At 39.0% G+C, this 11,294-nt stretch overlaps 1 protein-coding gene across 1 annotated transcript; it reads left to right on the top strand.

Annotated features, from left to right (window-relative positions):
* Positions 1 to 2,224: 2,224 nt before the first annotated feature.
* On the top strand, positions 2,225 to 3,107 carry LOC118791784 (relaxin-3-like). Its single transcript, XM_036549220.1, has 2 exons — positions 2,225 to 2,483; positions 2,812 to 3,107. Exons 1-2 carry the CDS (start codon positions 2,321 to 2,323, stop codon positions 3,105 to 3,107), a joined length of 459 nt encoding a protein of 152 aa, XP_036405113.1. The 5' UTR covers positions 2,225 to 2,320.
* The last annotated feature ends 8,187 nt before the right edge of the window (positions 3,108 to 11,294 follow it).

The raw sequence follows: 11,294 nt of genomic DNA, 5'->3' as shown, positions 1-11,294 counted from the left end.
CAAATTTAAACCACTGAAACTTGGTCATTTTAACAGGTATTTCTGCATTTTTATTTTATTTAAAGGCTCACTACTTATTTTGAAAAGATAGTGAAAATGTCATGATTATGCCTATTTTATGCCCAGGGGGGTACAAGTCTTTGTAGTTGTAGTTTGTAGCAGTTGTTGTACCCTTGACGCAAAGTAACCCCAAGTAAACACAAACTACATAAGTAGATATAAAGTATACCAATGGAGGAAGTTGCTCACAGTACTGTTAGCCATACATGTATCAATAATGGACACTACAGTGGAATGTAGTCTGTGAATTCCTTTGTATGCCGGTCTTCAGAGTGTTCTCTGACTTTAACCATTATAATGCATGCTACTGATGAATTGCTTCTGCTTCCTTTTACACTCCCCAGGAGCGGTAAAAATCTGCAGGAGGTTTTTGGATGCCTCTGCATAGTTATAGAAACTGATACTGAAAATTCAAAAAGCAAAACAGTGGTGTAAGTTTGTTTTTGTTGAATTGTCTTTCAAACATTGCTTCAAAGTATATATAAATGTTGCCTCATGTTTTTAGAATAAAATGATTTTTTCACAGTCTGAATTAGCTCTGCACAATATGATTTAAGTTTAAAGTGTAACAGAAAAAAATTATAAAATACATTTTCGTGATATCATGTTTTTGTTCCCATTTAACGGGCATATAAATGAATTCAGAACACAATATACACTGTTCAGGCAAAGAAAACAAGAATATTCTAGGAAAGCTTTATGCTCTTAACTTCTGCTGATAAGTCAGCCAAGAGAATTAGTATTGACGAAATGCAGTGTTACGCAGGGCGTTATCTGAATCGCAACTGGTTTGTCATTTCATTGATGAGAAACCTTTGACAATGTTGTAATAGATGAGCTGTTCAGGGCATTATTTTTTTTTCCATTTCCTGTGATAGAGCTGCCGTGTTTATCAGTGTGTTGAAATGTCATGCCGTCTCTCATTCTCTTACTTCACAGCTCATCTTCAGTGTCATCGACCGTGCTTCCTCTTGCTTCGCAATGAGAGGTGAGATGTGGGGTCTGTGTGTGTGTGTGTGTGTGTGTGTGTGTGTGTGAGAGAGTGAGAGAGAGAGAGAGAGAGAGAGAGAGAGTGGGGGCAGGGGGTGGCTGAGGGGATGTGACGATGTAGTAAAGCAAGGAGTGTAAAGGGAAAGTAGAAGAGGGACAGAAATAAGTAAACTTAAATTTTAAAAAGGTATTGAGTTCATAGTAACTGTAAGATTCACGCCAAAAGAAAGCAGAAAGGCAAACAGAATGGTCTAATTGTATTTGATGTAACTATAGATGAATAATTTACTGATGGTTGGCAGAAGAGAAACAGCTTGTCACAAAGGGTCACAAACATAGTAAAATTGTATTAAAACATAACAGTACCACACATTTGCAAGATTCACATTGGCATCAGTGATTGTATATGGATTATTACTTACAAGTTGTGAATCCGGGCTCATTTTCATGTAGTAAGCCACAATATCAGGAGATTGTGAGTGCCTGTAGCCATCAGGTCTTAACACGGGTCATATTTCATCAGTCAGTTGCTATCAATCAAACAACCATCTTTATTCTGATCTTATTTGATGTAATAACACATTAATAATTCAGTGAGGGTTGACAGAAGAGAAATATTTTGTCAAATGCTGCAAAACACTGATTTTTCCATAACGTGATACTGTGATTTTAATGTGATTGCAATAGCGCAAAATCAGTCCAAATGCAACTAGAGGAAATTTCTAATGCATGCAATAATGGTATTTTAATATATAACATACTTAGAATTAAACAGAAAACTTCAGCTTGTCACAAAGGTTCACAGACATAGTAAAACGGTATTCAAACATATAACAACACCACACATTTGACAATACAAATGAAATATACACAGTATTCAGACAAAAAAAATGAGTGAAGTGGCAGGGATTCTGGGTCCAGAAAAGGTCATTTGCAATCAGATTACAACTCAGTCTGACATCACTCCACATAAATGCATTGTTAAACTAATTACAACACCTTTGGACTTGACATTGTCTCCGTAAAGGTCTCTGCCGCTATCTCCCTCTGATATCAGTGGCCCTTTCCACAAGTGTGAGTGCTTGCAGGTCACAGGCTACCTCACAGGGCATCGAGCCCATATATAAGTGGGAGCCAAACTCAGGGGAAGGCACAACATTTCCCAGCTCGAAGAGGGAAAGATACACAGACAGCTGCTTTGACCAAGCTTCTGATTGGCTACCTTCCTTCATCACTTCTTTCCTCTCCTCTTTGCCTCCTCTGTTCTATTATGTGGAAGGCTGTGGTGCTGGCCGTGTGTCTGCTGGTCGGTGGGGCGCAGGCAACAGAGGTGCAACCGGCGTACGGGGTCAAGCTTTGCGGCCGCGAGTTCATCCGCGCCGTCATCTTTACCTGTGGCGGGTCCCGATGGAGAAGGGCCTTGAGAAACGCAGGTAAGACGGGCAAAATGGCCACCAGGCTTTCTCCACTTTTTTTTTTTTTTGACTGTCTGTGTGCCGTTCAGCAAATGGTCTTTCCATCTTGTTGGAGTTTTTTAAACTCTCACTTGGTGATCTGTCTTCTTAATTGAGGGTAGCTGTTTGCCACCCTGCTTTCCTTTGGCTCATTGAGTCTTCACTCTCACTGGGCCTTCTGCATGTAGACATTCTCCTTGGAGACTGAGAAAACCATCTTCGTCATAATTATACAGGGATGATGATGACGATGATGTTGTAAATGTTGAAGCTAAAGACTGACTGATCCCTCCCATTCTAATTACAGACGACGTGTCTCGTGACCTCTTCTCCTCCCAACACGATGAGGCCTCCGACAGCTGGAGCCTGGACTCCATCCCTGGACTTTCCTACCAGCAGCTCCCAGAAGCAGAAGCCCTGGGCTGGCCCCGGGCTAGCACAGAGGGGACAACATTCGACCGGGCCGATCGCTCCCCCAGTTCAGCGGACGTGCTGGAGGCTCTACGCTCCTCCGACAGAAAGGGTCGTGACGCAGTGGTGGGGCTGTCCAATGCCTGCTGTAAGTGGGGCTGCAGTAAAAGTGAGATCAGCTCCCTCTGCTGAGAGCTAATTCACCTGTCATCTCCTTCCATTTCCCTGTCTCACCAAGGTACAGACAACAGAGAAGGATTCCTTGAATTCTCACTCCTTCTATCGAAGTATGCTAAGCAGATGGCGTCCTCTCTGTGTGGTTTTTTTTTTGGCTTGCCTCTGTCTTAAGCTCAACAGGGTTTCTCTTGTCTGTTCTGGTTTGAATCAACAGTCAATGGTGTGCAGAAGAACTTTGCACAACAGTGCTGTAATGTAAATTTTAATAAAAGCTTTTTTTTGCATTATTTTGTCAGTTGTTGCGTCTTTCTTGATAGTCCCATTGAGCACGTGTTTCATATTATAAGAAACAAAAGACCTGTCCACTTTCATGACTGATGTGGTTGAAATTACAGAGACTGATGAATTTTCCCAAAGCACTGCATAATTCAAGTCATCGAAGTGCCCCAGTGTTGTGGTCTTGAGTTTATTTCCTGGCTCTAGGGAGTTCTCAAAAGACTGTGGATAGTCTTGAGATTCTTTTATCCTGTTTTCTTTTCTGTACTGTATCCCACCCTCGAACTCTATAGCCTACTTGTTGCTTTGATTTCAATCTGCTGCGGCAACTAAATAGCGCTTCTGGCGCATCATACTGCGGATTAGCTCCAGCAAAGGACATTTATAGAACGAGCACGCACGTAGTGTGGGCTACTTTTTCAACTGTTTTTGCCTCATCTTCACTTCAAAAGTAAGTACGAATTGGGGTGCGAGCGACTACGCAAAGTTGCCTATGGAACTATGGAATTCCACGTCTGTCCCTCTATGAACCTCTCTGCTGAAGCTAATTTAAATATTATCCTCAGACATTACGGGGGTGGGGGTTGAAACATCTGCCACATGCTGTCAACAAATGTAATTTAGTAGGGTTGCCAACCGTCCCGTAAACTAAAAGAGTTGTAAAAATTGTAAACTAAAAGACGTGTTCCGTATTGAACTGACGTGACTTACGAGACGCGCTTTGTTCCGTATTTTGCAGAATCAAATCAGTGCAAATCTATGGGAGAGAAATATTACAGGTTAGACTATTAAGACAGGGCGATTTCTATGAGAAACCCTGCTGCTCTCCCTCAGCCTGTCTGTCATGTTATGTTCCACTACCCAAACAGAGAATGCGCTTCTCATTGGTCCTGAGTCACGACCGATGAGAAGCGCTGTCAGCGTTGCTACGATACGTCTGACAGCGGCGCGAGATTTTGTGCGATGGTTCAGTTTTTGTAAAATACATAGGCCTACATTTCAATGATTAATTTTCTTTTGTTTAGAAGATTTCATCTGAAATCTAAAATGTTTTTGTACTAATGATGGAAATTATTTCATAATACCGGGTCTGTTTTATTCAAAAGAATGATATGTAAAATTGCTGTTTTGCTCTTAAAAGAAAATTCTTGAATGAGTACATGCCAATGTGAAGATGAATTATATCAAAAATGTTGTTTGCACTACTGAAAAAAAATGTTACATGATGTTTTTATATATATTTCTTTTTTCTTGAAATACAGTTCTGTTTTATTCTAAAGAATGAGAAAACAATATGTGTTAAACTGCTGTTTTGCACAGCCCATATAAAATTCTTGAATCTGTTACAGACGTATTCCTATCGCGCAAAAATGCAAAACTGATCAAATTCAGGTTTGTGTGTTTGCTTGTCTTAATGCATGGGCCCATAGATACATGTCTGGTAAATGGTTTAAGCCATTGTGGCTTCCTTGATGTGATTATGTATGGAATGGATAGGACTTCTCACAACCAATTATGTGGGCATTTTTATGTTATATCTTTAGATACAGTAAGCCTACTACTGAAGGGTAATGCAGGTGTAAGGCCAGGGCCACACCAGTTGCGTCGCGTGTGGCTACGTCGCTGAAGTGTTGCGGCGCGCATGCGTGTGTTTGTCCCCACCGCCAGCGTTGCTGATGCGGCGCTGCGACTGCCAGCCCTGTCCTTCTACATTGAGTTTGCCGTTGATAATGGCCATCAATAACAGAATGTTTGATTTAATTTTATTAAAATTTTAATTTATATTTAGTTCAGACAGACAAATGTTAAGAAGCGTGTGCTCAATTGCAAAAAGTAATAAAAATAAAAATAAAAAATATACCGCAATCCCTCTTCACTTGGCCTGGCTCTGTTTAAAAGCCACTTTCATGGGGGGTCTAGGTGTTCTGTTCTACAGGTTTCCGGGGTGGGCTTATCGAGAAGTATCGCGGGACCTTAATTTACATTATAGGCGCCAAACCAAATCTAAAAGTGAAACAGATGTTCTGGGTTCAGTCTCCGTTGCATCAGAAGTGCTGTGTATTTGTATTGCCACTATATCTTGCTTCAAGTTCGACATTTTCCCCCTTACAAATTGGAAAGTAGGCTCCTCTGTTATTTGTTTAATTGAAAAATGTTTTGTAAAAGAGCATATTGATCATGAAGAAAATAGACTGCCTAGGACAACTTGTTATTATCTATTTATTTTCTTCTTTTGTATATGTAATGTTACTTTAGATAGTTTTTTTTATTAGGCTACCTGTCTATTCGCATTTCCTAAATAATATTAACGCGGTTAATTCATTTTTTCGTTGGTTTTTAGTGCGAGTTACGGACATAAGGAAAGCCATCGCGCTTTATCTTTTGCTCCGAATGCTCCGGAGGAGAAACCGGCGAAGAATGTGGGTTTAATAACATGCGATTGCTAAAATAGTTAAAAATAATATTTTTTATATCTTTTCATGTCTGTGACATGTAGCCTAGATATTGAAACTACAGTGAAAGGTGTCAGTTATGTAACGTTGCTGGTATGATGTCAATGACTATCAACAGATCGTTTTCACTGTCTATTTTTGCTGAGAACAGGCTCACACAGGCTGTGTGGTTGCTCTAACCCGTTAACACGGGCGCCGAGAAGAAAAGCAAGACGTTCCGCGACCGCCACGCACATGCGACGCAACAGGTGTGGTCCCGGCCTTAGCGGAATGTGGTGCAGACGGGAAATCCTGTAGAGAAGTTAGGAATCCAAACATTAAAAAAAGACTTGTCAGTGTTGCCAGTCAGCGGTGCCATTTTCGTTTCCACCGTGCTGTGTGCAGATAACTTCTGTTGTAGGACGTTAAGGCGGAACACTCGCTGCTTCGCATGTTTTTTCGCTCGCTCACTGTTTTCTTTGATTGATTGATTTAAAAACAGATTTTTTTACGAGCTATTAACTGTTTTTTTTACACAGCCACTCGTGCAATTGGTTGGTTTATGCTGTGGTTTAACGTCACTTATTCCATTGAAATGGAAGATCTAAAATATATACTAATATTTTGGAGAAAGCACGCAGTGAACTACGAGTTTAAAGAACTGTGGTAATATGAACACACCTGGACTCGGCCGAGCGCCTGCAGGAGAGTGCTGTGCACGGACGCGACGATGCTGCTGACCAACTAAAGAGGCAACAAGCACTGTAAAGGCACACAGTAAGCAATATTTGTGGATCTTACGCATTCAGTCAATTTTAAGATATTTGTAATTAGTCGTACGTTTCTTTGTGATTATGTAAGGTTTATGATAGTTATATGCATTGGCAGTACTATCATGACATACTGCAAATAAAGTGAATTAGATATAAACTCAAGTTGAAGTTAATGTCATATCATTATGTGACGAGTTGTGTACACCTATTAGTAAATACACTTTAAGACCAATACATATCTGATATTTGAGAATTGAAAAATGGAATAAAACGTACCTTTTCTAGACAAAGTTATCCGTCTGACGCAGTAGGAGTACATAATCATTGTAATATTGCCTAAATGAGTGGCCGTTTTATTTGCTTTCAAAGTAAGTATTACATTGCAGAAAAATAGTGCATTATTTGACATAGGCTATTATACTGCACAGTTACGGTTTCTTGGTGGTATTATTAGCGTCAAAATATTAACACCAGAGTTTTGGAATTTGGTGAGGGCGTTAACCATGTATTACACTACCACGTGCGAAGTATTGTACTACTTTGAGTTATATTTTAATGTTGTCATAGGTGGCAGTATTACAGGAGGCTAAAGACGTATGCTAGAAAAAAAATATCCAGTGTGTAAAGGTCGACACCCTGTCAAATGTTTTGTGGACATCAATAATGGACCTCCTCTGCCATCTACAAGAATAGAAGGAATCACACTTCAAAGTTGTCATAGGCAGCAGCAATACAGTACGCTAATGACCTGTATTGAAAAGTTTAACTATCCATTTGTCCAATAATGTATGAAAAGATGACCCCCCAACCCCCCCGAAAATTTGGTTGGGGGATTTACCATGCAACCATCTTAACTCATGTGAGCAAAATCTTTTCTGTTGAATTTTATACTTAAAATCTAAAAAGGTGTCTTAAAGGGTAGTGTTACAGAAGGGTAGTGACATGTCTCGGAAAAGGTATGAATGAAAAGGTGCACAATTAGTAGAAATAATTCATACTCATAATGAAGTAAAATACTGGATTTAACTAGAAAAATACTGGATTTAACAAAGAACATGATGCAAGGTCATATTGTAAAATAAGGAGCAAGGACAACATTTTGTCTCATTCAGCCATTTTCAGTGCTTACGATACACAGAGCAGACACTTATATTTAGGTAAGTCATATGGCAAAAAAATCTGTTATACTCTCAAAAATCTTTTTTGAGAGATCTGTCTTCAGCGATTCACCAAATCCTACCATGGAACATTTCCACAGGGAGCTATCACAGGACTAAACTCAAATGGACAACAAAGGTGTATTTATAGTTATTGCCCCGACTCTTTAAAAAGAGGCTCACTCTATATCCAGCACCTATGCATGTGTTTGTGCTAGATCAATAAAGATCAACCAACTGTACACTCATTTGATTGACAGGGGAACTTTTGGGATGGAGGCAAAAGATCCAACACAGAGATTTTCCAGTTGTTTGTTTAAATCGTGTTCCATTTACAATACAGAAAGGTATGATGTTACAACGGAAAATTAGGAATAATAGAGTATTGTCCAAAATTTGTGGAACAAACAAAATTTGGACAATACAAAAAAAAACAACACAATAATGAAGATAATGGAGTCTACAGGAAAGGGATTGTGATGTGTGCATATGTATTTCCAGATAGCAGGACCAACACAAGTGGCCTGCAGCATGGAAGTTCTAATCAATTGTGGACTGATTGGCTTCAGAAAAGTTCCCACAAAGTTTAAACAGCTTTTTTTATTTTGCCTTTGTGGTATACTTACACAAATTGCATAGCCTCCGCAGGGGACAAAAACAAGGGCACTCTGGTAAAAACTGTTTTTAGGAGATTTAGAAAAATCATATGAATCAACGCATACCGACATACCTGTGAGGCCTCAAGACTGAGAATGGGTAAAGAGAGGGAAATTATGAAAGATGAGTGCACAGTATCAGTGGCTGAAACCTGGGGATGTGTACTGACGTAATATTTTGATTTTGGGGCTCACTGGAATATAAGTAGCAAAATAGACAACTGGAAAATCTCTGTGTTGGATCTTTTACCTCCCTCCCAAAATCTGTACATATAGTGTACACACTGTATATTCATGAATCATCATTATGGTATGTTTTTATTTGTGGAAGGCTGAAACTTATATCACAATGTTTTTGTTCATGACTGATTATTGCTAGCTATTATAGCAGTATTCAGCCAATAGTCTTGTGGGTAGTGCTCCCACATGACTGTACATGGTTTTGAAAAGCATGAGAGAAATACCCCAGGCCCCCTGTGATAAACCTCATTACCTTTTGCAATGCATCACTTTAAATTAACTTATGTTTTTGGACTTCTGCACTGAATTTGCATAAACAAGATTAATTCAGATTGTATTGTGATTGCATACGTGTGAAATCTCAGAAGCAGTCCACACTCAGGCAGAGTGTTACGCATTCCTCATCCGACTGGAGTTTAGTGTGCGTGGGTAATAGATATCATCAGACAAAAAAGCCAACAAAGCTACTCATAACTCTAGTGAGCAATATTGATTTTTTTTACCTTTGATAATTCAAACTAATCATAGATGCCAGTGTCACTTGAGGCTATTAAGCGTGAAATCCACAGATGAATGGTTAAGTTCACCATAATAGTGAGGAAAAAACATGAAAATTGATCAGGATGTAGCTCACACCCTTGTTTATAACTACAATATATGAGCCAAATCTACAGTTTAGCTTCTGTTCAGTTTAACATCTACTGTTTAACTTTTATTTTTTTTTAATCATAGTAATCATATTTAGAATTATTATAGCACACTGTAATGTTAATTTTCTCAAATATGTTAAATAACTACCTTGGGGAATTTGGTTGGGATGTTAACCATGTGCCAGTCTATAAACTGCATTAATATGAGTAAAATCCACAGATGAATATATGACTTTTATATGACTTCATAGTTATCATAGATGTATCATAGACTGCGATCAGCTATTGACCCTAAATAAAAGCATAAATGGTGTATTTGTTCCAACACTCCAGTGGAAATTGATCTGTACGTACATCACACCCCTTTGTACTAGCGTACATTTTCCAAGTATTTTTACTGGAATTGTTTGACTCATACTTGAAAGGAATCAGTGGTATTCTTGCTGTACACTGAATTGAATCAATAAAGATGAAATGTTATATATTATAGATTATGTTATAGATTCCAATAGGTGACAATATTATGTTATACTGGGTTCTAGAAGTAGAGTTAGCTGGTTGTATGTCACACTGCTTTCACAATGAAAATAAAATAATAATAAAAAAATTACACCTAAATGTTATTATAGGTAGCAATATACTGTACTAGATAATGATGCCTATAATTCTTCAGATTAATTATTTTTCAAAGTAGGTGGAAGTGTTGCAGAATGGTTATGCTGTACGTTGAAACTTTAATGGTTTTCTGCAGTATATCAAAAATGCCACCAAGCAACATGAATGTCCTGCTCTACCACCCATATTAATGAGTGAAAGTTAATTCCAAGGTATTGGCTTTCCAAGTTATCATAGGTGGCAGTATTATAATAGCATAATGACCATATTGAAAACTTAAGTTATCAAATTTGCCTGTATTAAAAAACACACCTATGGAAATGATTTGGGATATACATCTTGTCCCCTTGTTACTATGGCAGTGACCGTGAGCAAAATCTACAATTTTTGTTACTTTTGATGCCTCAGAGCAATCATATGGCAATATTACAGATGGCTGAGAACAATGTTGAGTGCTTTGATGTTCAGTTTGTGGAACATATCAAATAACACCCTGTGCGATTTGGTATGAATGTTATACAGGATGTTACTTAACTATATTCAACATTTTATTGATCAGCTTCACCAGTCTGTGAAATCAAGCACCTGAAAAATGTAAAACCAACGTACATGCACAGGAAATGTTTATATTTTAAAAAATAAATATTTCATAATTGCAATATTTCATAAAACAATCCAGTGTATGTGAATCACACATGAACTGTTTTCACACAGTTCTATGCTGTAAATCTGAGCGTGAGAACAAACCAAGACCACACCTTATCGCACCGTTTAAAGCAGTGATGAAAATGGTGTGCATTGGCACGCCTTAAATGTGTTCTGACCGGGCATGCCTTTACGTTACCATGAAGAGATAAAACTGCCCCAGCTTTTGGATTACGAAGCTGATGATGCTGGTCAAACCTCATCTGGTGGTTGTATCTCCTTCGTTACCCTCTTCACACTGAAGTGCTCTGAGCATGGTGTTTGCTTCTGACTTATTTTTGTGGTAGGATTCTGGAGTAGCATAGAAGATGTTGATGCCTAGGTCAAGTGCTTTTTTTTCTGTGACACAGCTGAGACCTAGGCACAAGGCTGAGCATGTCAAATAATGGACACTGTACCCAAGGCTCTGTGCTTGGTCTGTCCCTGTTTCCTCTCTATACACCCCTTCTGGGTCCCCTGATGGCTTTTTTTTGTTTCTGCTCTCACAGACAGCCTAATGATGCCCATGTATCTCCCACACCTGCAACCCCCCCCAAAGTTTGCTGTGTGTGTGTGTGCGTACTGCATGCCCACCACTGTAAACTTATGGGGCTTTTTCCACTCTCACTCGGATATGGTGCTGACTCATCTCAGTCCTTTTCAGTGGTCCCGGTGTAAAGAGCGCAAGAATGTGAGACGTTTACCGAAGACAATAGGCC

This window comes from Megalops cyprinoides, chromosome 1 (assembly GCF_013368585.1).
Source record: "Megalops cyprinoides isolate fMegCyp1 chromosome 1, fMegCyp1.pri, whole genome shotgun sequence".
Taxonomy (NCBI): domain Eukaryota; kingdom Metazoa; phylum Chordata; class Actinopteri; order Elopiformes; family Megalopidae; genus Megalops; species Megalops cyprinoides.
The sequence above is the reverse complement of the archived record's forward strand: the minus strand, read 5'-3'. Positions and strand labels throughout refer to the sequence as shown.

Excerpts from the sequence above, each read along its gene's own strand:
- LOC118791784 (XM_036549220.1), top strand. The coding sequence starts at position 2,321 with ATGTGGAAGGCTGTGGTGCTGGCCGTGTGTCTGCTGGTCGGTGGGGCG. Across the intron at positions 2,484-2,811 it reads AAGGGCCTTGAGAAACGCAG|ACGACGTGTCTCGTGACCTC; the intron begins GTAAGACGGGCA and ends TTCTAATTACAG.